Raw genomic sequence first — 22,284 nt, 5'->3', positions numbered from 1 at the left:
TTAGTTTAAAATAAATAATATGATATAGGCCGGTCTGTAGGCTTATAGGCCCAACATACAGAAAAAAGCCTACGGTCTATTTTCGAAATAGATTTTTTTAAAAGCCTAGGCTTGTTCTATTTTACTATTTTGTAATTGACAAAGTCTGGCCTATTATAGGCTAGGCTGTAGGCTGGCCTAGACCATTTACACCTCTATTTGATACCTCTTTTTTTAAGCTAAAAGTTATTTTTAAACTAAAGTTAAAAAAATAAAGCTTTAAAAATAAAGGTAAAAATTGTTTGATGATTATATAAAATTTTTATTTTAAAAGTTACTTAAAAGATCAAATTAAAAATTAGGTGATACAACTTAAGAAAAGCTCATCAGCTCTTTTGTCTTTTGACTTTTTTCTTCGTTATAAAAAAAAGTTCATTTTATTATAAGGGTTTTTGTAAAAATCGGTTTGATCTATCTTCTATTTATAAGGAGAATATAAGCTGAAAAAAGACCTCATAAACCAGCACTAAAACTCCGTGAGTAGCTTTTTTTTTGGTAAGATGTATGCCTTTTTTTTTACTCCTCATATTTATTTTACAATTTTATCTTTATTCTAAATTTTTATTTATAAATTTTATCCATTACCATAATAATTCATTCGAAATAATAAATTATTTATTTTCTCTTTTAAAACTATTAAAATAACTTTATATAATCACCAAATAATTTTAGTTTTATTTTTTATTTTATTTTTAACTTTAACTTAAAGTAGTTTTTAATTTTAAAAAAGAAAAGAAAAAGAAAGAGATGCCAACAGGTTCTAAAATTAGAGTATGAAAAATTAAATGATTGAACCCCAATGGTGACAGCAAGAAGCAAAGTTTATTGATAGCATAATCAACGAAAGATATAGTAAGATCAATTTTAAAAAAATTGTCATTTCATCATTGTTGGTGATCACGATGTTCAAATAGAATTTGGAACATAAATCCTAACCAAGAAAAGACAAATACAAATAAATAACAGATGTAGATTATTCTCATTTAAGATGAGAGAATCTCATGCACTCATAAATTAAATTAAAGGGATAGTTTATTTTATATATTTTTTCTCTCATCTATTCTTTCTCCTTTCTCATTTAATTTGTGCATATAACATGAAACATAATAAATTGTGGGAAAGCCTCATTTCTTGTATGGTGCTACTGCAAACATGAATCCGCCCAAAAGACCAATCAGACCCACTGTTACCATAGAAGGTCCTTTGATTCCAGGCTTAATCCCTAAACATAAAAAACAATTTAACCATGCCTCATTTTAGCACAAAAATTCAAAACATAAATTGTTATCATAATATGGAATTCAAATTCACCAGCTGAGAACTATTCAAACACAAAAAAATTCTTCATTTTGACGGAGACCCACAAATATGTGTAATGGTAACCCAATTCTATGAGACATTATAATATTAAATCCTAAATCTTACTCTAGAAAAAAAATTAATAAAAAGGTTGAGTTTAGAACATTTTTTCAATAGAGTGGTCAGTGTTGCAACCCTTTAAATATATTGTTTTATTTTGTTTTTTAAAAAAATTTCCATTGAATTTAAATAAAATGGGATATGTGCCAACCGGAATGCTAAATAGTAATAATTGAAATTAATAATTAATATATTATTACAATTATTATTACTATATTAAAAATTCTCAATCAATGTTAATAATTAATTAATTATCAATTAAAATTTTATGTAATAATATATTAATAATTATTTTATTAATTTTATATCCTTTGCGGAGCCTGGGAAAATATTGATGGAAATGCGTCTAATTTATGACTTGATTATAATTTAATTACATAAAAATTTAATCAAAAAATTGATTATAATTAATGTTTTTTGATAATTTCATATAATTAATTATTAATATTTTTAAGTTAATTTCTTTAAATTTCTCGACCTTAAATTTTGTTATTAATCTTCAAATTTCAATTGATTTAGTCTTATATATAAGAGTTAACGAGCTTAAAAGTGATTTAATTTACTATTTATTCACCTTTAAATTTGATAATTTTTTGAAAGTAATTGTGCAAATATTTCTTATAACTCTAAAGATTTACCAAAATCTACAGTGGATGAAAAATTTTAGAAAAGAAAAATACATATATTTCATTTTTTAATAAATAGTTATATATATATTTATAAAGAAAAGTGTGTATCATTTTAAAGGATGTAAAGTTGTTTCATTTTAAGTGAGAGAAAAAGATAGATCGGGAGAGATTGTGGAAAAAAAATAAAGATGTGGGTCTCACCTCTCTGTGAGAGTGAAATGATATAAGTTGTGTCATTTAAAAGGACAAATATTTTTATCATATTTATAAAAAACAAAAATAAATAAATAAACGACTCTATAATATTTTATTATTTTTTTCTTTACTTTATTCAAGTGATTAATGTTTACTTTTTTAAAGAACATAAAATTATGTCATTTTAATTAAAATTATAGTATTTTTTGGTGATAAAAAATAGTCATTTTAACTGAAATAATTATTCTCTGAAAGAATAAATATTTTTCCTTTAAAAAATTACATTAAATAAAAATTTATTTTTTTATGAGATATTATTTGACTTACTTTTTTTTATGTCTATATTATCTACCACTCTCCAGTATCATTTAATCAAAATTTTAAAAGAAATTTTTTTATAAAAATTAATTAAAATTCTAATCTAATAATATTAAAGAGAGGTAAAACAACCTATATTTTTTTATTTATTGTTAGTGCTCATCTAAAAGGAGAAAGTTATACTTATAACCTATTTTCGTTTACAACATCTTACAACCATATCTTAACAGTTGATTTCTGTTAATCAATGGTTAAGATTTTCACAAATTAAATTTATTCATTAATTATTAATTCGAAATAAATAATAATGATTAATTGAAAAAAATCAACATATCTTAAGATATGATTGTAAATGATTATAATCAAAAATAAATTCTAAATATAGTTTGAAAATTGAAACAAAAGAAAGAAAAGGGAGCCACGTCATCATTCCCGAAACGCAACGATTTCCAGACGCGAAATGACGCCTATATAAACCCAATTCTTCGTCCCTTACCTTTCCCTCTCCCTCTGTTCCCTATTTTCAGAGGAAAAAAACAAGGGAAGCAAAAAAAATTCCTGAAAAAAAAATTAATATCCCAAAATTACAAAAATAGGGTTTGATTATTTATTGTTTTCCTAGGTTTCCATTCACTGAGAAAATCACAGTTGCTACTCCTTCTCGTTCTCACTGTTAGAAAATTTTTGTTCAATTTTTTGCGGGGAAAAAGGGAATGGCGGCGGCGATTTCTTCACCGATGGCTCAGTCCGCGGCTTCCGTGGCTCCGGCTACCGCTCCTGTGGCGGCGGCATTGGCAGGAGGGCCATTTTCGAATGCGTCATTGTACGTGGGCGATCTCGAGGGGAACGTGAACGAGACGCAGCTTTATGATCTGTTCAACCGAGTGGCTCCTGTGGTCTCCATTAGGGTTTGCAGGGATCAGGCCAAGCGATCCTCTCTCGGTTACGCTTACGTCAACTTTGGCAATGCTCAAGATGGTTCGTGTTGTCGTTCTTGGCGTGAATTTACGTTTGGTTTTGGTGAAATTGATACTTGATGTTTGTTACTTTTTGTTTTGATCTTTATCATCATCATTATTATTATAATTAAAAAAAGGAGAGATTAATCACAAATAAAAAAAGGAACAAAAAAATAGGGATCATATGGATTTACTGGACTAATGCTTTTTGAACTAATGATATTTTAGTGAATTTTATTTGCATTTGCAGGGTTGAGTGGTAGGAGGTTGAGTGTATGCTGATGTTTTAACATATATGTTATTCATTCATTAGATGTGTTCCTAGATTCATATCATAACTGCAACTGATAGTGAATTCGGAAGGAACCATTTTAAGGATGAAAGATAATTTGGTCTGTTTTTGCAATTATATATATATTTATTAATAATTTAAGCCACTTTGGATGAGCTATTGGTGTGAGAGGTTTTGATAGTTCACATCAAGTACTAGCCTTCTTAGGTTGAACTTGAAATGGGAAACCTCTATCTGTCATTTTACAAAAAAGGTTATATATTTAGTATTTTATTGTTAATATGCTTTGTTGGTCCCTTTTGTTGCTTCTCTTATTTTGGTACTTATGTTGCAGCGGCGAATGCCATGGAGCTTCTGAATTTCACTCCTTTGAATGGGAAACCCATTCGTATTATGCTTTCTCAACGAGATCCAAGCATTAGGAAAAGTGGATATGCCAATGTGTTCATTAAGAACCTGGAAACATCGATTGATAACAAGGCATTACATGACACTTTTGCTACCTTTGGCACCGTACTTTCTTGTAAGGTGGCTGTTGACAGCAACGGTCAGTCCAAAGGGTATGGTTTTGTACAGTTTGACAAAGAAGAGGCTGCCCAGAATGCCATCAAACAATTGAATGGCATGTTGGTTAATGATAAACAAGTGTATGTTGGACTCTTTGTTAGGCACCAGGAAAGGACACATGCAAATGGATCACCAAAGTTCACCAATGTGTATGTGAAAACTTTTTCTGAAACATATACTGATGAGGACTTGAAGAAGCTATTTAGCCCCTATGGTACAATAACTAGTGCAACGGTTATGAAAGATATGAATGGGAAGTCTAGATGTTTTGGCTTTGTTAATTTCCAAAGTCCAGATTCAGCAGCAAATGCAGTTGAGAGGTTAAATGGAACTACTGTCTTGGATGACAAGGTTTTATATGTGGGGAGAGCTCAAAGAAAAGCTGAAAGAGAGGCTGAGCTAAAAGCCAAATTTGAGCAGGAAAGAAATAGTAGATATGAGAAATTACAAGGTTCTAATTTATACCTGAAAAATCTTGACGACAACTTCAGTGAGGAAAAGTTGAAGGATCTATTTTCTGAGTTTGGAACTATAACATCTTGCAAGGTATTTTAAAAATTATTCTCATTGCATGTCTCTCTTTTTGTGCACAGACAACTTCCTTGTTTCAGTGTACCTCATATATCAAATCAGCCTTTTTTACTGGTTCATTTTATTATTATTATTTGAGTGAGTGAAATTATAAATTCCATTTTTAGGTGATGCTTGATGCACATGGGCATAGCAAGGGGTCTGGTTTCGTGGCCTTTTCTACTCCTGAGGAAGCAAGTAAAGCCGTAAGTCATAATTTTTCTTTTGCTTCAAAAGGTGTGGCTGAGCTACTACATGTTTCCCCTTTTTATTGGATGAATGAGCTTTTTATCATCTTTTGTTCAGTTGATTGAAATGAATGGAAAGTTGATTGGACAAAAGCCTCTGTATGTTGCTGTAGCCCAACGCAAAGAAGAGAGGAAGGCTCATTTGCAGGTGATGCTTTTCTTTTATCTTTCTTTTATCTCACTGTTCATATATGATTTAAATCCTGACTACTTCCTTATTAAGTAGCTGTAGCTTATAGCTAAGTTGATTTGCTTCAATTGTATTTGTTAAATTGATAAAGCTTCTTTTCTTTTTCAAAGTCATGATTGTTTGGTTTATTTAGGAGTTTATCCATAAACTTAATGGATTGTGTTACAACTTGACTATATGCAGGCTCATTTTGCTCAAATCCGAGCACCTGCGGGAATGGCACCTCTGCCTGCAGGAATTCCTGGATATCATCCAGGGGCACCAAGACTTGCCCCTCAACAGTTGTATTTTGGTCAAGGCTCACCTGGCTTCATACCACCACAGCCTGCTGGATTTGGTTTCCAGCAGCAAATCTTGCCTGGAATGCGGCCTGGTGTTGCTCCAAATTTCATTATGCCATACCACCTTCAAAGACAGGGTCAGCCTGGGCAGAGGATGGGTGTTCGACGAAATGGAAACCTTCAACAGGTGCAGCAGAATCAGGTAATTGTTCCTTATTCTAAGGTTTGAGCTATTTATAAAGAATCTTTTTAATTATTTTATAACAGTTGAGAACAATTAAATTTTTTAAAGCAGATGCTACATCGAAACTCCGATCATGGGTTTAGATATATGGCTAATGGTCGAAATGGCATGGATCCATCTGTAGTTCCTCAAGGTCTAGTGGGACCAATCATGCCAATGCCCTTTGATGGTTCAGGAGTTACTGCAGCTCCTATTGATAATCAGCGTCCTGGAGCATCATCCACCACACTTGCCTCAGCTTTGGCTTCTGCTACCCCAGACAATCAGCGTTTGGTATGTATATGTTGGTAATTTTACATGTAGGAACTGTGTATTTCCGAGTATATGGGTATTTAGGACTCTGATAGTCCGTCACTCACAATATAGTCCTTCATTTCAATTATATTACAGTTTTGTCCTTAAATTATTCAAACTCTTTTCATATTACTGTGTAAATAGGCTTAACTTACTATGGGGGCCTATGGGCTGGCCTATGGTAGGCCTAATAGACTTGGGCCTCTAAACAAGCCTATTTGAAAAACAGGCCACATGCCTACATTTTTAAGGACTAAATTACTGTTTCACTCATTTTACGTTTGTCTTGGAAGGAATAGGGTTGCAATAATGTATGCAGATAATTTAATTTGTAACTACTAGGATCGTGATGCTATACTAAATTTATTATGATCATAGTATGAGAAATGTAATCTTTGGTATACGTTTGTTGAAAATTTTCAGATGTTGGGTGAACATCTATATCCCCTTGTGGAACGCCTTACATCAAACCAACATACAGCAAAGGTGACGGGGATGTTGCTGGAAATGGACCAGTCAGAGGTAATTCATCTCATTGAATCTCCTGAGGACCTGAAGATAAAGGTGTCTGAGGCAATGCAGGTCCTTCGTGAAGCTGCATCAGGATCTGAAGTTGGTGATCAGCTTGGCTCGTTATCATTGAATAAATGAAGTGATCTCAGTTGTTGTGGTAGATATGTTGCATCTTGTCATATGTGAGCCACTTTTTTGAAAATTAATGAGCTTAGTATTATTTCTGGGGGGGTCTGCCATTTTAATTTTTATCAGGATCACATTTTCTTTTTGCAGGATTATTGATTTATGAGTTGATACAGAGGGATTCAAGGATTTGTTTTGTTAGTCATTTTAGCAGTTTCATTTTAGTATTTTTAAACTATTTTATGATATTATTTCATTTAGGACTGAGTTGGCAGTAGATTATCTAGTTTGTTAGCCATTGACAATAATTTTTCTTTAGACCTATATTATTTGAACTGGGATTTTGGTAGATATTCGTTCTCCTCTCTTTCCAATTTTTATGTAATTAATTTTCTCTGTTTGTGCATCTGATTTTGGGTTGGGAAAATCCAACCCAGGTGTTAATGCGCATGCAACCCAGGTTCACTGCCTGGTATTATAATTTTATTAGCAGTAGTCAATTGATTGAATCATTTGTGCATAAGTTTTGCTGCTTTATGAAATTTGTTCCGATTTGATATAAAACGTTGGAAAGGCAGTCCTCGTTCAAGCTGATGCATGAAAGGTATTTTATAACGTTGTCATGTTCCCGAGTTTTTAAAGCTTATTTTGGTTGTATCAAATTACGAATTATGGATTTACAGTTTGCTGATATTGTTATAAATTAAGTATTTTGGGTGTTGCATCAAAATTATAGAAAAATGGGGTACATTGATTTCATGGATTGAAGCACCTTTTTTCTTTTTGTTGATATTAAAGGCATGTTTGGATGAGTTTTTTTCTTCTTCAAAAGTTACTTTTTTTTCAAGAAAAAAAGCACTTCTCGTTTTTAGTTTGTTTGGATGTCTCCTTTTAAAAAAAGGAGAAGTCACAAAAAAAATCAAAAATTTACTTTTTTCAGAAGTTAAAAATTTTAACTTCTAAGAAAAGCAGAAGTCAAAAGCCAAATATTTTTTTTTAAATCTAAATATTTTTATAAAAATATAAATAATTTTTACTTTTGTAAAAAGTACTTTTAAAATAAGAAAGGAATAAAAGTTACTTTTTCTAAAAGTTTAAACAAACGAACTCTAAATCGTTCTAGTCAATAATCTTCCTACTGGTAAAGATGCAACCCAACGGTATATGAATCTGGGTGGATATTCCTTCTAGTCTTTGCTCACTGTTGTGGCCTTGAAGGAAAGCAAAGACTAAAGTCTTTAAAAAGAAAGCTTTATTCGATCTGAGCGCTGAACTTTTTTTAATGTGTCCATTTGGAGTTTGAATTGGTTGATTGTTCGTTGACATTTTTTAGTCCTTTGACTTTATCTTAGTCATATAACCATCCAACTCTGAATTGCTGTTATTTGTCAATTATCCTTCCTCTGTCATTGGCTTTTCTACATCCGTCGAATGCAGATTACTGCTAGTCTTAATCTTCCCTTTCGTAAAATCAAATCCTCCGTTCTTATTATCCTTTAATCCTAGCACAAAGGTATATCTTGGTAAAGTCTAATTACTGCGTTACCTGCCCCACCTTGCACTTGCACTTGCACATTGTGTTAAGAAAAAATTCTAGATAACTATTCCACATCTTACGCAATAATTTCGGTGGTGCTGGAAGATACATCTTCAACTAATGATTGCAATATCATGCAATCAAATTAATTTGGATAGTATCCTTAGCTGTAAATAAGCGTTCGATCGAATTTTACATTTTAAGTAACGACGAGATGAACTTTTCAATATAGGTTATAGTTATACAATATTAAAAACATAAATTTTGCTCTTCTCACTAAAGAAAAACCATAGTCTATTATATTTTAAAATTTATTTTCACTCAAACAAGCGGCAACGCTTGTTTACACCCGTTGGATAAAGCTTCTATTATATAAAATTTTATATTATTTTTAAATTATTTAATACTTTTTAAATATATGTTAAAATTTATTTTTGAAACAGGGTTCGCTTTTTCTGCAGTTATTGCAGATAAGTTATCTGCAGTAAGCCCAATACGACGTAGTTTTGGAGCGGAAATCATAGTGTTTTTGTAATTTTAATTTAATTCAGGGTTATAATAGTCTTTATATTTATAATTTTTTAAGATTTCAATACCAAAACGATATCGTTTTTGAAATAAATACAGATAACTTATTTGCATTAACTGCAGAAATATTTTTTCTTTTGAAATATATAAAAATAAGAATTATATAATTATTAAATTTTTATAAGATTTAACTAGGGTGAAAAGTAACCTTTGATCAATAAAAATAGGGTGTGTATTCAAATTTAAGTAATTTAATTACGGTAAAATTTTGTATTCACCTTACAATTAAAATTTATTGAAATTAGGGGAAGGATATTGTAACAATCAAGTTGTGTTATTAGCATGTTACTACCAATCAATCTCACCGTTAGAACGATTATGTTGATCCAACGGTTATATTTATTTTTATCTTTGTATGGTCATTATTTCCCAAATTTAATACTTTATATTTATTTTTACTTTTGTATGGTTATGATTTCTCATATTTAATGCTTTCACTTTAAATATGGAAAATCATAACCATGCAAAGATGAAAATAAATATAACCGTTGGATCAATATAATCGATCTAACCGTGAGATTGAAGGATAGTAACACAATTTGATTCTTACAATATTTTTCACTTGATATTAATAAAAAAAACACAAAATTTTAACGCTGAGAGGGTAAACTCCATGAAAAATATAATTTGTACAAAAATCATTGAATATTTAAATGTAAAATAGTCGGTGGTGTGTCATGTCATGTGTGTGAAAATGAGAAGAGAAGGAATCCAACTACAAAAATTCCAAAGTATAATTCCAAAAAGAACAATAATCAATAGTAGTAATACCACATATCCCTTAAACCCTTCTCTGTGTGTGTGTGTGTGTTAGGGGGGTGTGGTAATGGCCACCATGCATTCCCACATAGAGAGAGTCCTTTGGAGCGAGGACCAAATCTCTCGCCGAGTCTCCGACCTAGCCTCCCAAATCTCCGCCGACTTTCTCGCCGAGTCTCCGCCTCCCGTTCTCGTCGGCGTCGCCACCGGCGCATTTCTCTTCTTGGCCGACCTCGTTCGCAAAATCGACCTCCCCATCGCCGTTGATTTCGTCCGAGCTGAATCCTACGGTTCTGGAACCGAGTCCAATTCCGCACCCACCATTTCCTTCGATTTGAAGGTTGACGTCAACGGCCACCACGTCATCTTGGTAACCTTTCTCTTTCCCCCCCCCCCCCCCCCCCCCCCCCCCCCCCCTTTACCCTCTTACCTATGTTTACTATACTCCACTCAACATAATCCCACTCTTAAAGATACAATCAGTTTCTTTATCCAAACAAGTTTATAGAGTGAAATTGGTATAATAGCATGTGTAATATAATGAAATTAAGTTTTATGGAATGGAATAAATAAAATTAACATACCATTGTTTTAGGTATTTTATTCCATCTTATTATATTTATGGGTCGAAAACATGATGTAATTTGAAATCAAAGGCAACGTAGTTGTAATTATGATCTAAAAAACTAACTCATGTATGTATTTATGTAGTTGTAAGTATGAACCTTTTAAATTTTTAAGATTTGATTGATGATTAGGTTGAAGACATTGTAGACACAGGACATACTTTATCCAGAGTAATTGCGCACTTGAAATCCAAAGGAGCGTCCTCTGTCTCTGTGTGCACTTTCCTTGATAAACCAGCAAGGAGAAAAGTTCATTTTCAGCTGGTGGGTGAAGGGAAATACTACCGTGGCTTTGAGGTATGATGCTCCTCCCTTTGTTGGACTCATCCATGTTTTTTGTTTTTCGGTTGTGTTATTTTTTTTTTCTGCAGTCAAATACATGCCACATGTGCTCTGATTTAATGTGTCATAGGTGTTGCAATTGAACATGATGTCTGAGGAGTGAGGGGCTTCCTAAAACTTTTCAGAACTTGCTTTAACTTCCACTAAAAAAAAATTAAAAAATCAAAGAAAATAACTCTCTTGCTTCTTGTATCAATGTCCAATTAACCTTTGGGGTGGAAGTGTATTGTAGATATGCTGCAGTTATGATAATTGTAATTTTCTAATTTTCTGCTGTAGTTGTTCCTTTATCTCCCTAGACAATTTTAGCGTGAATCTCAGTATTACGCAATAACAGTGCCTAGATTCTGGTGTTGACATGAAGGTTGCGTTTGATGCATATCATGGGACTTTATTTAAACAGCGGGGTATATGTTTCTCTATGTTGCATGAGATAATTTGTCTCATACAACACACAAAAACGTAAATGAAACCCACTAAAAAGAGAGAATTTTTTTTAAAAAGTGGGTCTCACCCCACTTTTTGTGTGTTGCATGTTCATGCAACATGAGAAACATATTTCTCTTAAACAATTAAACAAAATTCAGGGTTATTTTTTTGTGTGATGAGCTATCCCTTTTTTTTAGTAAATCAAATGCAGCCATAGTTCTATGTTCTGACTACTAAGCAGCGTAAGTTGCAATGATATCTACTGACTGTGTTTACATATTTCTCATATGCAGTGTCCAGATTATTTCGTTGTTGGTTATGGAATGGATTTTGCCGAAATGTATAGAAATTTGCCCTACGTTGGTGTCTTGAAGCCTGAGCATTACAAGTGATATGTTATACTTGTTGGTTGCCACTTGCCAAGTGGGGAAGCACAAAGCATTAAAAATGGTTTTCTAAATTTTTATGGCATTTTTCCTATTACACTTGATTCACGGAATGAATCAACAGAAGCAAATAGAAACTGGAAGAAATAGAATAAGATGGATTTGGTGTGCGCTTTTCATGGCTATCATGAAATCATAAATTGTTCTTCAGACCTTTACAGTTTCATTTCACAATTATCCTATTTGAGCATGGTGACTATCTGTTACTTGGTGGACTCACAGATAATGATGCTAAAATTAACATAAAAAGAAATAACGAGGACTTCGATGTAATCCAAAACTCTGCTTCTTTTTGTCTTTTTGTTTTTTAAGTAAATTTCGTTGTCTTTTTAATCTGAGACATGTGGCTCTTGGTTGAAGATAAAACATGTTTATTTTTAGAAAAAAAGTTTAGGTGGGAGTAGATATGTATATTTCACTAGAATTAGGGTAAACTTTTCAACCTCCAGAAGAATTTTCGGAAAGACAGCGAAAAAAAAAAATCCCACTTTATAGATCACCCATCAAACAAGAGTCTCATATCAGCTAGAGAATTAAACCCACGTCTTTTTTTTAAGTGTATGAGTCGACTCTTTAGCCAATCTTTTTAAATGTATGAGTCGACTCCTTAGCCAATTGTGTCATTGCTTATTGGCACATGTTTACTTTTTGGTTGCTGGGTAAAGGTACAGCAAATAATTCAAATGACTTTTGAGGGAGGTCAAAAGGCTTAAAAGTTGGGGATGATGTCAATGTCAAGTCCACTCCGGTGGTCCCTAAACGTAAATTTACTTCTTATAATCAATGTGTACTGGGTCTAGCTAAAAAATATCAAAATCCCATGATCTAATCGGATAATTATATATTCTAGCCTAATAAAATTTGCGAGTATTGGGCTCTACAGGGGAGACATTAAATGGGGTGCAAAAGTCATTGCATGTAAGCACATACGTGAGCAATGACAAAGAAAAAAAGAAAAAAAGGAAAAAGAAAAAGATGAAGCGATAACATTCACCGGTGTATACATTATGGTAGACACGAATATGCCCAAGGTATTATTACGAGTGGGCTACTAGTAGAAGCAATACTGGACCTAGAATTTTTTTTTAATGTTTGCACAATTAGAATAAAAGAAAAAAAATTTAAAGAAAATTTTAAATATATTAAAATATAAAAGAATATATATATAAAAAAACTTTAACTTAATATAAAAAAAGTAATCAAGAGTCAACTAAACTGTTACAATAGAACATTTTGGGTTCTCAACAAAAATTACGGGCCTCAATTTAATTTTTTAGGGAAAAAAATCTACTCGTGATCCCTCAGAATTTAAAAATAGACTTAGATAATTAAAATCATGGTCCTCTGAAATTCAAAAAGATTCACATTAATCCTTCAAAAGAACTAACATAGGTCTGTTTTAGATTTTAAAGTGATCACGAGTCGACTTTTTTTTTAAGAGATTAAATTGAATCATGTGATTTTTGTTCATGACCCAAAATATATATTTTTTTTTTCTCCAAAAAATTTGTGTGGTGCGCCACTGAGTAGAAGACTTTGGAGTTTATCAGAGAAAATAAAAGGGCACGAATATATCTGCACTTGAAAGCCTTAGACTTGTTCTTGCTGCCTATAACCACAATCTTTGTTGAGGTTGGTGGTATTAGAATATATATAAAAAAAAAACTTTAACTTAATATAAAAAAGTAATCAAGAGTCAACTAAACTGTTACAATAGAACATTTTGGGTTCTCAACAAAAATTATGGGCCTCAATTTAATTTCTTAGGGAAAAAAAATCTACTCGTGATCCCTCAGAATTCAAAAATAGACTTAGATAATTAAAATCATGGTCCTCTGAAATTCAAAAAGATTCACATTAATCCTTCAAAAGAACTAACATGGGTCTGTTTTAGATTTTAAAGTGATCACGAGTCGACTTTTTTTTAATAGATTAAATTGAATCATGTGATTTTTGTTCATCACCCAAAATATATATTTTTTTTTTCTCCAAAAAATTTGTGTGGTGCGCCACTGAGTAGAAGACTTTGGAGTTTATCAGAGAAAATAAAAGGGCACGAATATATCTGCACTTGAAAGCCTTAGACTTGTTCTTGCTGCCTATAACCACAATCTTTGTTGAGGTTGGTGGTATTAGAATATATATAAAAAAAAAACTTTAACTTAATATAAAAAAGTAATCAAGAGTCAACTAAACTGTTACAATAGAACATTTTGGGTTCTCAACAAAAATTATGGGCCTCAATTTAATTTCTTAGGGAAAAAAAATCTACTCGTGATCCCTCAGAATTCAAAAATAGACTTAGATAATTAAAATCATGGTCCTCTGAAATTCAAAAAGATTCACATTAATCCTTCAAAAGAACTAACATGGGTTTGTTTTAGATTTTAAAGTGATCACGAGTCGACTTTTTTTTAATAGATTAAATTGAATCATGTGATTTTTGTTCATCACCCAAAATATATATATTTTTTTCTCCAAAAAATTTGTGTGGTGCGCCACTGAGTAGAAGACTTTGGAGTTTATAAGAGAAAATAAAAGGGCACGAATATATCTGCACTTGAAAGCCTTAGACTTGGTTCTTGCTGCCTATAACCACAATCTTTGTTGAGGTTGGTGGTATTAGAATATATATAAAAAAAAAACTTTAACTTAATATAAAAAAGTAATCAAGAGTCAACTAAACTGTTACAATAGAACATTTTGGGTTCTCAACAAAAATTATGGGCCTCAATTTAATTTCTTAGGAAAAAAAAATCTACTCGTGATCCCTCAGAATTCAAAAATAGACTTAGATAATTAAAATCATGGTCCTCTGAAATTCAAAAAGATTCACATTAATCCTTCAAAAGAACTAACATGGGTTTGTTTTAGATTTTAAAGTGATCACGAGTCGACTTTTTTTTAATAGATTAAATTGAATCATGTGATTTTTGTTCATCACCCAAAATATATATTTTTTTTTTCTCCAAAAAATTTGTGTGGTGCGCCATTGAGTAGAAGACTTTGGAGTTTATAAGAGAAAATAAAAGGGCACAAATATATCTGCACTTGAAAGCCTTAGACTTGGTTCTTGCTGCCTATAACCACAATCTTTGTTGAGGTTGGTGGTATTAGAATATATATAAAAAAAAAAACTTTAACTTAATATAAAAAAGTAATCAAGAGTCAACTAAACTGTTACAATAGAACATTTTGGGTTCTCAACAAAAATTATGGGCCTCAATTTAATTTCTTAGGGAAAAAAAATCTACTCGTGATCCCTCAGAATTCAAAAATAGACTTAGATAATTAAAATCATGGTCCTCTGAAATTCAAAAAGATTCACATTAATCCTTCAAAAGAACTAACATGGGTTTGTTTTAGATTTTAAAGTGATCACGAGTCGACTTTTTTTTAATAGATTAAATTGAATCATGTGATTTTTGTTCATCACCCAAAATATATATTTTTTTTTTCTCCAAAAAATTTGTGTGGTGCGCCATTGAGTAGAAGACTTTGGAGTTTATAAGAGAAAATAAAAGGGCACGAATATATCTGCACTTGAAAGCCTTAGACTTGGTTCTTGCTGCCTATAACCACAATCTTTGTTGAGGTTGGTGGTATTAGTATATCATCTTGTAAGGGAAATAGTTTTGCCTCGTATACTACAAAAAAAGGTCACGAATATGACTTCTCTTTTAATTGCCAAAACTCATTAAATAAGATTCAAATTTTATGCATTGGGTTGCCATTACTCCATAGGTTCTAACTAATCAATATCTATTCATGTGAGTTATAGCCTAACGACGGAAGAGAATGTTGTAAGACATTGGTTGGTTATATTTGAGTTTCAAAGGAATATGCTTTGGTAGCCCAAAAGTGAAGTATATTCAGATTCTATGCCTTAGAGCTGTCAAAACAGGCCAACCCGGCTCGTTAAGCCTTGACCTGCGCGGGTTAGGGTCAAAAGGCCCGTGCGGGCTTTTTAGCCCGTGCGGGCTAAAAAGCCCGCACGGGCCAAAAAATTTATATGGCCCCATGGGTTAGGGCCAGCCCACGGGCCAAAAAATAATTAATTAAAATACTAAGAAATATTGTCTAGTATTTTCCAGCTTTCAGATATACAATTACAAGCAGATATATATACTCAAAAATAGATTAAACTGAATTTATCTGATTTAAACAAAACCTCAAAGAATAATCAATGCAAGCAATTGATTATATAATTAAAACCTGAAACTATTTATTTTATATACAAAACTAATAAGAAAATACAAATTTATTTTATCCTCAAATTAAATAAATTTATAAAATAAATTTTATATATAAAATAAAATTTATTAATTTAGGAGAAAAAACTAAAAAAAAGGAGCAATAATAGCCTTTTTCATACACCATGAATAATTACTCTAACAGAAATTAAGATCATATTAGCGTAATCTTATAACTGATCATCAATCATGATTTTCATTTTCATTTCATTTTTTTCCGCAGTTAAAAAAAGGGGAAAAAAAAGAAAGGACAAAAAATTCAAAGAGAAAAGAGGTAAAAAAAAAAATTAATAATTTCTTCGACGAGTTGATCCATTCATTTATTCAGAGGTAGAGAACGGTGCTGAAGGTCATTGCCGCCTCCGTACGCTGCCTCATCAGCATCATCCAACGGCGGCACGTTGAGATCAAACGACAACGGCTAACGGCTAACGGCGAGACGACATCGACGACGACGAGGAAGCAACGATGTCACCGTCTCCGTCGTCGACTACTGACGACGACGAGTCACAGTCGCTGCGGCAGTCCTCGGGGACGACGGGCGGGGTCCTGGGGTATCTCCGGGAGGCGGCAAACGGCGGACCTGCAGGGCGAGGACTGCTGAAGGATTCAACGGTGCGACTCATGCCGCTGGAGGTAGGTCTCCGGTGATCCTGAAAGCCTTCGGCGGCGGCGGAAGCGGCGACGATGTATAACCGGTGAAGTGTGGGTATAACGCGGTGGAACTTGGAAAAGGTAGAATGGAACAAATGTGAAGGAATAAAAACGCTAAACCTAATTCTCGCTTAAGATAGAAACTTGGTCAGGGAATGTGGGCTGTCCGCGGGTTAGCCCGGCCCTACCCAATAAATGATGGGGCTATATGGGGTTGGGGTTGAAAAAAGCCCCCAACATATGGGGCTGAATTTTGTTGGGGCTGGATTTAGGGCTAAACGGGCCGTCCCACGGGCTACAGCCCAATTTGACAGCTCTACTATGCTTTACCCCAAATCAAAAGTGACTTCAAGATTTGGCAAAGAAGTTAAGAGAGTAACATACTATTTATAAACCGATGGTGGAGAAATATTATAACTAAAACTACACTTTCTAGTTATATTGGAGATGCAAGCAGGTATGCAAGGGAGAAGAAAAAGTGGCCTAACAAAGAGTCAAACCTTCAGCATCAATCCAAAGTCAAGATTTGTACAAGTGCCAATTGAGCTACAAACTTAATGGCAACTAACATCTATTTGGCCATACAGTATTAGAACTATTGCCTTCGTCAAAACTTTGACAGGCATAAAGTTAGAAACAAATTCACGCTATAACTTAAGTTAGAATCATGGGGTGTGTTTTATGTGCTTGAAAAACACTTACCCACAAAGTACAAAAAATATTAATTGTAAAAGCTAGCCAGGATTATTGTCTAACCACAATATATAAAAAATGCATGCAGTATAGAATAACACAAGCTTCACTACTGTCTACCAATATTTGGTGAATGTACAAAGTTTGATTAGAATAGAAAAGACAATGCTTTAAGGGGAAGGATCTGTTTACAAATTTTTTTGAATTTTTTTTACAAATTACACTATGTTCTTTCGGGAGAACATAATGAAATTAGTGTTCTCCCGGGAGAAGATAGTGTAGTTTGTAAGAGTTTGTAAACAAAAAAGTTTGTAATTATAACCTGCCCCATGCTTTAATAAGCAAACTTTACAAACATCATGTACAAAGTTTGATTTATGAATACTTGGCCAAATTTTATGAGTTGGCTAAGTATTTATCCACAGTCATTTCCCCTTGAACTAGGTCATGAAATTTGTCAAAATGAAATCATGTATGTACAAAGGATTTTTCTTGTCAAAATGAATCCAGGCTTCAGCACCAAATGGATGCGTCACAAATTTGTCATCCCTATGATACTCCCGGTGCCATCTCATGTGACCAGCCGTTTGTTCTGAAGAAAACAATCTCTGAAGCCTAGGCACAAGAGAAAAGTACCACATCTCGCTAAACACTTGAAGGCTTGTGTTCCCTCCGTTCCTCATAACTTTGTATCTGTCATGTTCACAAAACTTACAGTTGGTGCAATCAACATTTTCATGTAATATAACATACAACCCTTTGGACAACAACGAATCTTTTCATATCCAAGCCCAAGCTTTTTAACCTTTTTTTTTGCTTGGTAAAAATCCTTCGCCAATTTATTGTTGTTGGGAACAACTCGACTCGTGAACTGCATCCATCCGCTGTAAGCAGACTCAGACATTCGATGATCACTTTTCAAGCTAAGTGTCTCTAGGGTAGTAGATAGCGTTGTGTGTGCCCTAGCTTCATAGTGCTTGCAACCATCCCATAATGGACGTCGCGCATCTTGAAGCATTTTGTCGAACCTTTCAGCTTTAGGATTAGGGTCCTTAGCCATGTGAGGAGCTTGAACATGAGTACCAGGATGAAAATGATGCCCAATCGACGGTCCCGCTGCATACATAGCTAACTGTTCATATTCATTGAGGTTGTTTCATTGATTGAATTTCCCGTAATAATAACCACTTGGTGTCTGTTGAATCTCCCCATGGTAATGCCAACATTCATAACCCTCCATGAAGCCCTTCCTACACAGATGCACCTTCACGTGGCTCGTAGTTTGAAACTTCATACACTTACACTTCACACACGGACAACTGATTTTCCTACTTTCTAGTACTCTTCGCTCCCAAGCGAACTGGATGAACACTTCCAAACCATCAAAGAAGGCTCGAGTTAATTGTCCTTTATCATTTTTACGATTGTACATCCAACTCTTGTCATTACCGCCTTCCATACTCCTGAGGTTGTAAAAAATTAACAATATGAGTTCATTCAATTCACAAACACGTTATGCCACAAATATAAGTGGCCAATACAAATCCAGCATATAACAAACACAAAGAAAAAGGTGTTAGGGAGTATGTCCCCACGACATAAATATAGGAACAACCAATGTCTTTGAAGTAAGTGGTAAACAAACACATGCATTCAACATGGTACAATTCCAGCAAGCAACCAGAGAAAAGGATAGTACATAAGCAGATGGGGACATGCATTCAAAGGGAACAACCAAAGAATGGGAAAGTACACAAGAAGATGGGAACATATTACGGAACATGGGGATAACATGTATAATATTATATCATCGCAATGCAATGGTTGCTAGTGGCTGTTACTTCTTATGTTCACCATGTTGGTAGTGGGAGTAGGAGTTTACCTTTCTCCACAGATGGTGTCAATGTTATATCCTAAGAATAGAGATGTCTAGTTAGAGACTAGTGAATGTATCTTGGATCTAAGAGCTTTCTCAAGTATCTATGAAAGAGATACCTTTGAGGGTAACAAATCACTGTGAACTAGGATTAACGACATAGCCAAAGGGGTGATGTGTGTGTGTGTATAGTGGCAACATAATAATAAGAGAGAGTACACCATACATGTAGGCTTTACCTCTTATTTATAGAATTTACCTATGGGTAGTGGAATTCTGGACCTTTGATGCCTTTTTGTGGTCTGATGCTTGCTCAATTGCTGTCGCACTAAGATTAGTATTGATAAATGAATCTTTCTTTTATTTCCTCTTCTTGTAGCCCTTTCCTGGGCCTTCAAGAATATGAGCTTCTCATATAGGCTCGTAACAACCACTACGTCAAATCCCTCTGTAAAAAAGAATGTTGAATCCAATGACTTCGGCTCACAAATGACTCTGCTAATAAAACCAGATATAAATCTCGCATGCTCCTTGGGATCTTCATCGAGCAAATATCCAAATGGCAAGTCTACAGGGTCAGGCTCAACAATTCTCGAAGAAGAATCGTCGTGTGGTGCTTGGACTGTCTTTCAATCGTGGATCTCTTTGCAGGTCCGTCCTCTAGCCATTATAACAACACAAACCTACAAAAACATATGGCAATTTATCAACAACACAAAATACAAGCATAATAAAAAAAACTCAAAAATTAGTCTTGAAAATCGACAATTTTTTTTTTTACAAAACCTATATAACCACAAACCGTAAACCATATACAACCATCAAAGCCTAAACTAAACAACCATTATAACGAAAAATCAAAGCCAAAAATCAATCCAATCGAACCAAAATTGTTCATTTCGATCTAGGGTTCATAAATCCAAAAAAAAAAAGAAAAAGGAAAAAATCAAGCCAACCGAAAAATACATATCGATTACTTGGAGAAAGGAAAGAATGATGTTGGGGAAAGAACCCACCATATGATTTGAGGAAGATTTCTAGCAAAAATCACGAATTTAAGAGTTAGGGTTTAAGGGGTAGTCAATTACCTCTTTTCTTTTAACCCCCTTCAATCGAAATAAGTTTTTAAAAAACTAATCTGGTGTAAGTTAATCGATTATATGGATTAAGTAATCGATTAAATTAAAACCTCATCACTTAATCAATTACTTAATCCATATAATCAATTACTTAAACTAGCCCACGATTAAACAGGGGTAAATTAATGTATAATTTTGGGACAGGGGCGAAATTATAATTTTTTTAATTTAATTAGGGGCAAAAGGGTCAATCACTCGGGTATCGGCTATTTGACCATTTTTCCCCTCATTAATTAATTAATAACTATTTTGCCCCTGATTCAAAACTATCCACCAATCTGCCCTTATTTAATCGATTAACTTGCATTTTTAATCAATTAAATGGTTGTTGGGAGATTTAATCGACTACATCTCCCTACTTAATCGATTAAAAAATCATACTGACTTGTTTCCCTTTGTTGCCTGTTGGGAGATTTAATCGATTAAATAGGGAGATTTAGTCGATTAAATCTCCCAACAGCCATTTTTGCCTGTTTTGACCATTTAATCGATTAAATATGCAAGGTAGTCAATTAAAGAGGGGCAGATTGGTAGATAGTTTCGAATCAGGGGCAAAATGGTTATTAATTAATTAATGAGGGGCAAAAGGGTGAAAAAGCCCTCGGGTATCACTATTCATAGATTTCTAAGACCAACTAAAGGGTGTTGGTTCAAGTGGTAAATGCTTGATTCCGCTTTAGAAAGGTATTGGGTTTAAGTCCTTAAGAATGCAAAAAAAAAAAAAAATTAGGAGAGCTAGCCCCATCATGATGTGGATGTTTTCGACTCGAACAAAATTGCCTCTTATAGAAGATACTTATGGTTTATAAAAAAACAAAATATCTAAGACTAGAGGAGGAGCCATAATCTACTTTTTTGGGGTGAGGAGTCGAACTTAAGTATATTTTAGAATTATAATTAAAACAAAAATTTATATAATTTAATCAAAATATTCATAATACATAAATTATACTATATAAATCATACTAGAAAATAAAATAAGTCTTATCGTATTTAAATTTAATTTCTATTCAAATTTGAAATCCTAATTCTATTCTTCTTATCTTATCTTATTTATGATTGATATTTATTTGGTTATTATATATTGAAATTTAAATAAATATAAAATATATTTAAGATTCACTAAAAAAATATAAAATCAACTTGATTATCAAAAAAAAAAAAAAAAAAAAATCTACATTCTACAAATAAGTCAACATATATCTTTTCAATATATTTCATATATTTATATCTTTTAACCAAATTCAAATTACATGATATTTTTATAAAACAAAATAAAAAAATAAAAGAAAATATCTGATAACATAATAGATGATGTTAAATATGTTTGCTTAAAAATATATATATGTTTGCTCAAATTATATGAGAAACGTTATTAGTTGGCTTTAATGATCAAGTACATAAAATAGACAAACAATTGCATTTTTAAATTTTATCATATGAATTACTTAAGATTAAGTATGTTATAAAAATATTATAAAAATCTTAATCCTGAAACTGAAGAAATGGGTGTTGATATGCTACAAATTCTTCATAACACAACAAAATTAATTATTTAAATTTAAACTAATTATTATATAAATTATTAGAAGTAGATTCCCCGTTATTTTATTTTTTTGGTAGGGATAGAATATTGTGACACACAAATAATGTTACGCACAATGTTATGACCATATTTTAACCGTTGATTTCCGTCAATCAACGGTTATCATTTTTCAAATCAAACTCATTAATTAATTATTAATTCGCAATAAATAATAACCGTTGATTAACGAAAATCAACTTAAGATGTGATCGTAACATTGTGCGTACATTGTGCGTAACATTATTTGTGTGTCACGATATCCTAAATTCACTGTTATGTTATTTAACAGGATCGTATAAGTAAAAAGATCTTAATTATTTCGTAAACTTTTTTTTTTTTTGTATCCTGGTACTTTATCTCACTCATTTTCTCATATTAAATAAATTTGGATTCCCTCTTAAAAATAGGTATGAGACCCATGAACCCTAGTCTATAAATATACTGGGTTGAGACAAGTGAACTAACAAACGATT

The 22,284-nt window shown here is 32.7% G+C and overlaps 2 protein-coding genes across 5 annotated transcripts; both read left to right on the top strand.

The window, feature by feature from the left end:
• The first annotated feature begins 3,155 nt into the window (after window positions 1-3,155).
• Window positions 3,156-7,182, top strand: LOC133291007 (polyadenylate-binding protein 3-like). 4 transcript variants are annotated; one of them, XM_061489175.1, is made up of 8 exons: window positions 3,156-3,578; window positions 4,186-4,964; window positions 5,117-5,194; window positions 5,295-5,384; window positions 5,610-5,909; window positions 6,003-6,224; window positions 6,669-6,940; window positions 7,035-7,182. In XM_061489175.1, the coding sequence occupies exons 1-7, from the start codon at window positions 3,314-3,316 to the stop codon at window positions 6,894-6,896; spliced, it is 1,962 nt and encodes a 653-aa protein (XP_061345159.1). In that variant the 5' UTR covers window positions 3,156-3,313; the 3' UTR covers window positions 6,897-6,940; window positions 7,035-7,182. The 4 variants fall into 4 exon arrangements, with proteins under 4 accessions (XP_061345159.1, XP_061345160.1, XP_061345158.1 ...); XM_061489176.1 differs by having other exon boundaries at window positions 5,610-5,904; window positions 5,983-6,224; window positions 6,669-7,182; XM_061489174.1 differs by having other exon boundaries at window positions 6,669-7,182.
• Window positions 7,183-9,782: 2,600 nt separating this feature from the next.
• LOC133291034 (uncharacterized) lies at window positions 9,783-11,854 on the top strand. The gene is made up of 3 exons (XM_061489214.1): window positions 9,783-10,138; window positions 10,527-10,691; window positions 11,459-11,854. Exons 1-3 carry the CDS (start codon window positions 9,836-9,838, stop codon window positions 11,555-11,557), a joined length of 567 nt encoding a protein of 188 aa, XP_061345198.1. The 5' UTR covers window positions 9,783-9,835; the 3' UTR covers window positions 11,558-11,854.
• The last annotated feature ends 10,430 nt before the right edge of the window (window positions 11,855-22,284 follow it).

The sequence above is a fragment of the Gastrolobium bilobum genome, unplaced genomic scaffold (genome assembly GCF_033153095.1).
Source record: "Gastrolobium bilobum isolate Gb01-03AN ecotype WA unplaced genomic scaffold, APGP_CSIRO_Gbil_v1 utg8260, whole genome shotgun sequence".
Taxonomy (NCBI): domain Eukaryota; kingdom Viridiplantae; phylum Streptophyta; class Magnoliopsida; order Fabales; family Fabaceae; genus Gastrolobium; species Gastrolobium bilobum.
This window is presented reverse-complemented; position numbering and strand designations above follow the sequence as displayed.